Raw genomic sequence first — 5,778 nt, 5'->3', positions numbered from 1 at the left:
TTGGCCCCTACAAAATACGCAATGGAAATTAGCTGCTGCACTTGCACCTATAAAATGGTATAGTTTTAACTATAGCTTAGAAAATTCCATTTGTACCTTATGGGGAACTCCCAATAAGACAGTGTTTGCCACTGCTTGTGTATTTGATCCTTTTGTCCTCCTCTCAGGCCCCATCCAGATGTGCCTTAATGCAACAAGCCATCTGTATGAGGTGTCATGCAGAGGTTGCACAGTATCCCATTGTATTAATTCTACATTCCAAAAAGATTCCCTCATGATTTTAAAACAACCTGCTTTCTCGTGGGTTCCTACTAACCTAACTGAGCCTTGGGAATCTCATCAAACCTACCAACTGTTACATGACCTGGTAAAAATCTTAAAATGACAAAAACGATTTCTTGGAATGTTAATTGCAGGACTTTTTTTTTTTCCTATGCACCATGAATCTTGGTAGCACTTGCATCCTCTCCAAGATGTCACAAACAGAGCAGGTTTGAAATGCTCACTGGGTTACAGATCACAATTACTTCTGAGTGGTTTTCACAGTTAAGACGGACATACATTTCAAAACATGGCCTCTGGGCCCCCCTTCTCTCTTTCACGCACACATACACAGTCACACACGCTCATGCAGTGGGAACGTTGTCCAGCTGCTGGGCTTAGCTGGCTCATGGCAGGTACTGCACCATGAAGAACATGACCACACAGGTGAGCAGCATCCCACCAATCATAAAGTACTTGTCCTGGAAAGCCCACTTCTCGATGAGCCGCATCACCGTGTTGGACAAGCCCAGCATGTTGGCAATGTCAAGGATCCTCTTCTGAGTCCCCTTCAAGGTCATTCTCTGGGCCCTCAGTCCCTCCAGAATACTGTGCCCGCCTCCAATGAGGTCATCCATGCCGTGGTGAATGTTCTGGAGGGAGGAGTTAAACTGCAGTGATTCATCCATTGGTATGGTGGTGTCAGAGTCGTTGGGGGTGAAGGTGCGAGACAGAAGCTCCTCTTGCTGTCTCTCCTGCTGCTCCCTTGCATATCGCCGATGCTGGAAGTTTCTGAGAGCAGTCTGTAGGTGCTGGACATCATACTTTAACTGGTCAACACGAAGTTTGGCATTCTGTCTTTTGTTGGGGGGCTCCTTGCTGGACAAAATCTCCAGGCGTTCTTGCTGGCTGAATATCTGGTATGCTTGCTTGGATTTCGTTTTCTACTAAGTGCACAGACTGCTTGTCTGCCGTCTCCAGGCGTCCCATGTGAGACTGGATCTGGTGGACCTGCTTGTGCGATTGCTGGTACAGCGGCTCCATGTCGCCGGCCCAGCCGGGTCTCTGGACTTTTTGCTCTCGTAATGTTACTTACTTCTGTGAGAATTGCTGCTTCATCCATGGTACAAACTGTTCAAACTTCTCAGTTTGTACAACAAGTTAAGGAAAATGTAACTATACAAAAAAGAATTGTATATACAAAAAAGAATTGACAGTCAGTTTGAGATAGAATTATCAGCACTAAAGTCTACAGTTTTGTGGATGCGTGATAAAATCCATGGCTTAGAGCAAAGAATATCCTTACAGTGTCATTAAAATTTTTCCCAGATTTGTATTACCCCTGTTCCCTATAAGAGTACCTTATACCCTTGGGAATCAATTAAAAAAATCACCTTCTTGGTGCTTGGGGTAAAGGTAACACAACCCTTGATATTTTAGAATTACAACAGCATATTGTACAATTATTTCAGGCAAACTTACAAACTAATTTCTTAGATGCCTGGCAGCAATTTAAAAAGGACATGAAAGAATTTAATTGCTTTCACTGGATCTGCTTACATTTGCCTCTTAGCATAACCACTATTGCCTGTGTCATTCTTATTCTTATATGTTTATTTCTAGTCTGAAGATGTGGAATGAAGAGTCTTAAAAGGACTCAAGCCCTTCAGGCAGCATACACTTTTCAAGATTTATTAAGAAAACAAAAAGGGGGAGATACGGGAAGCTATCCATTGTCAAACACTATCATGAAAGTGCAACAAGGAACCCAGAAGGCTGATGAACCTTGAGCTTTAGCAAGGGCTAAACACTATGCATCAATTGTTCTGTCAAGATAGTGGTGGCTCAAGCAATTTCCTAACCTAATAGTCTCAAAGTAAACCTTTAGTAATATTTACTGACCTTTGAGATAGTCTGTCTGCTACTGGATTGCCATTACTAACTGAGGGCAAGATGTGTATTCTAAAATTGAATAAAAGCTAACAGGTCCAGGGCTTCGGGGAGCCTCTCCACTAGAGAAAGGTTTCTGCCTGGCCCCCATGCCTTCTAAATTCATATTTCTTGTCTAGTGTCTTCACTTGTGCATCAGCCCCTTTTCCAGATCCTGAATCCTTGCTGCAAAAGGTTGTGGCAACACCCAAAGAGATATCAAGGCAGACCACAGACCAAAACATTTATTAAGGGCATCTGTTCATTTGGACAGAGCCAGGCTCTTCTCTGTAGGAGTGAGCTTAAGCTGTCATGGATAGGACAAGCACAGAGCCATCAGAGGGCAAACCTTCCTGTCCCAACATCTCCCTGTCCCCATTTTCTCCTGCCAAAGCAAAAGTCCACTACAGAGTGATGAAAATAGTGATGAAATGACTGTTATGGATATTAGAGGATGAGGAAAGTGCATCATAAAAATTAAATATTCTGTTTCAAGGTAATGATAATTAAATCTGAAACTGTAAAAGAAGCCAGCTGCCATTCCCAAATAAATGTTGAGTCATGAAAAAATTTGTGTGTCTTTCCTGACATTGGGGGCTGGAAAGGAAACATGATTTTTGCAGAATATAATATGTGTCAGCCACTATAATACAAATTGTGTCATTCAATTCTAACACTGACCTATACATCCTGTGAGATGGGAATTGTAATTATCATTACAGAGGACAGGTTGAGAGATTAACTTGTGTTCTCACAAGCACAGTTCTTAGTGACATGGAGATTTGAATGGAAATTTCTGATTCCAAAGCAGAGAAGAAGACAGAAGACAGGAGTGAAGAGGACAGGAAGATCACTGTAGAACAGTCAACAGTTATGGAGCTGGCAAGCAAAAAGAAAAAATCATCACGCTTTGCTTCTTGCCCTCTGAACTGTTCAATAAATAGTAGTGCATGCAAAACTAACAATTTCAGTCAGACCGGCTGTTGTGTTCCATTTTAAAAGGAAGACAGAAACATTACATTTGTCAGAATTAAAATTGGTAAAGGTAAACCACTATTAGACATACAAAATCTCCCTGTGAGGGGTACTCTGTCTATATTCTAACATTCTGTACTACGTTTAAAAGGAGCGCCCATATTCCACTCTTCATAAAGATGCTGAGATCTTGGAAAACATTGGTGCTTCCTTTTTTTTTTTTTTAATAGCTAACAGGATTTTTTTCTTTTCTTTTTTTAACCTCACTGGAGGATATGTTTTTATTGATTTTGAGAGCGAGAGAGAGAGAGAGAGAGAGAGAGAGGGAGGGAAACATTGATCAGCTGCCTCCCGTTCACACCCAGACCAGAGACATAGGGTAGGTTTCCTGGCAGGGAATTGAACCTGAAACCATTTGGTGTATAGGACGATGCTCCATCCAAGTGAGACAAATGGCCAGGTCAGGATTTCCTTAAGAGGCTCTAAATCTACAGCCGCGGCCTGGCCTCGGGGAGCTTCCGAGCGTTCGCCCCCAGAGCTGCAGCCGCCACCACCAGAGTGGTCGGCGCCCTGTGTGCGAGCCCCGGGAACAGCCGGGGGAGGCGGTGAGGTGGGGGCTCACGGTCCTCGGGGACGAGGAAGGAATTGGGCTTGCGTTATGTCCTTTATCCGAGAAAAGAGAACGTTGTCACTTGGAGATGAAGTTGAAATTCTATCCCAGGTCTAGAGGGTTAAACACAAAAATCAGGGCGCTCCCCCCCCTCCCCCCCGCCCCCAAGTGTTACTTGGACCTTAGACCCAATACAGGCTGCTAAACTACCAGCCCGAACCCCCTGCTCGGCGGGCCTGAGCCGGTACCAAACCCGAGAGCTGTCCCGCTCCAGATGCTTCCATGCTCTTCTCGCCGGTGTCCTCTTCAATTAGAAATACTCTCATGTTTTACAAAAACAGCCGCATGGAAGTGAGCGTCAAAGCACAGAGGTCCTGACTGCGAACAAGTTAAATCTAGTCTCACTCTCAGAAAACTTCATTCTAGTAAATCAAAGAAGCAGGCCATTATCACTAAGAATCTTTCCTAAACCCAATTAATAAAGCATTTTACCAAGAGAGGGCGACTCTGTGAAAGCGCGGGGCGCAGGACAGTGCGACTGCTGCCGGAAGGGCCCGGCCCTGAGCGGCCGGAGTGTGTGGGTTCTCGGCGTTCACAGTCGGGGTCCGGGTGGATCTCAGGGGACAGTGAGACGAGAGAGGGCTGGGGAATGGGCCTTGGCTGGGCTGCTTTGCTCAGTAAGAAGTCAGAGAAAAGGCCCCTGGGGGACAGGCTTGGGGGGGACAGGTGGGGGGTCCCTGGGATGGACTAGCATTGCCCATTGCTGCCCCGGTTGTAAGTAAGCCCGGTGGGGTCCCTTAGAGTTTGGGAGGTGCACGCCTATGGGGGAAGGTGCAGGTGTGTTCCTGGATGCAAGAGCGCCCTGGACCTTCGTTCTGAGGAGTTTTAAAGCCTGGGTGTTTAGGGGAAGATCTCTAAATAGAGTACGTATTCAGGTTTTATGCTGATGCACCAAAATGAGGTTTATTCTCTTGAAGTCATCTGTCCTTGGGGATGGTCAGCAATGGCACTCATGGATTTCTGGTTAGTAGGGCGATTTAAGCTATTTATCCTCTGGTTGGGGAGGAGTGTTCCTGGGTTAGGGAAGATAGGATTTACTAGATGACTGCAAACTGCTGTTTAATGGTCTCCGTTTCCCTGTTCTGCTTGTCCTGGCTTACTAGCCTGTTTCACAATGAGATGATGGAGGAGTCAAAATGGAAAAGAGCCAGGAAATGGGAACACCCTCCGCACCCCAAGATGGGGCTCTGGGCTGCACTGGATATAGCCCAGGGTACACCAGGTAGCTGGGAGGAAGCAAAAGTGGGCTGAAGAGGTTCTGAACAGTGGACATCTTCTGACGGATGGTCCATGGAGGATCTCTCAAAGCTCTTGATTTTTATTTTTTTGTGGGATGTGTAAGTGGAACAGATTATTATCCCAGGCAGAGCACAATTTATTTTCCTCAACTTTAACATTTTCATATTCTTTAGAAATATTCCCCCACGAGTACCCTCAAATATTACTCCCTTTACTCCTTTCCAGTTTTATATTCAATTAAAAATGTTTTTTCAAGTTTTTATAAACATAGCCACAGTGAAAAAGAGTACTGAAGTTAGAGTTAATACACTCTAGGTTGAAATAATGACTTTATCTACTAGTCCTGTGACCGTAACAAAGTCAGCCTAAGTATAAAATGTAATGTTTGTGAGTTAGAAGAGTTTGGGAAGTTAAGATGATGAAAAAATGCCTAGCATCCTCAAGGGAAGGGAAGGGAAGGGAAGGGAAGGGAAGAGGAGGGGAGGGGATGGGAGGGGATGGGAGGGGAAGGGAGGGGAAGGGAGGGGATGGGAGGGGAAGGGAGGGGAAGGGAGAAAAAAAAGGCTCTAAATCACAAGCATATTCTAGCAGCTGTGTGCTTTTCTTAGTACTTCCCCCCCTCTGCCACCATCACTAATATTCAAGTCCAAGAAGAAATTAAGAGGCACAGAATATCATTCTGCTTTCAGAAATTGCTCAGTCAT

General features: G+C 44.9%; 1 protein-coding gene across 1 annotated transcript; it reads right to left on the bottom strand.

Annotated features, from left to right (window-relative positions):
* Positions 1-534: 534 nt before the first annotated feature.
* Positions 535-1,319, bottom strand: LOC102425085 (Golgi SNAP receptor complex member 2-like). Its single transcript, XM_014450360.2, is given in 2 exon segments — positions 535-1,182; positions 1,184-1,319. Coding segments are annotated over 2 exon segments (636 nt in total). The 5' UTR covers positions 1,306-1,319; the 3' UTR covers positions 535-668.
* Positions 1,320-5,778: the final 4,459 nt, after the last annotated feature.

This window comes from Myotis lucifugus, unplaced genomic scaffold, assembly GCF_000147115.1.
Source record: "Myotis lucifugus unplaced genomic scaffold, Myoluc2.0 scaffold_7, whole genome shotgun sequence".
NCBI lineage: Eukaryota > Metazoa > Chordata > Mammalia > Chiroptera > Vespertilionidae > Myotis > Myotis lucifugus.
This window is presented reverse-complemented; position numbering and strand designations above follow the sequence as displayed.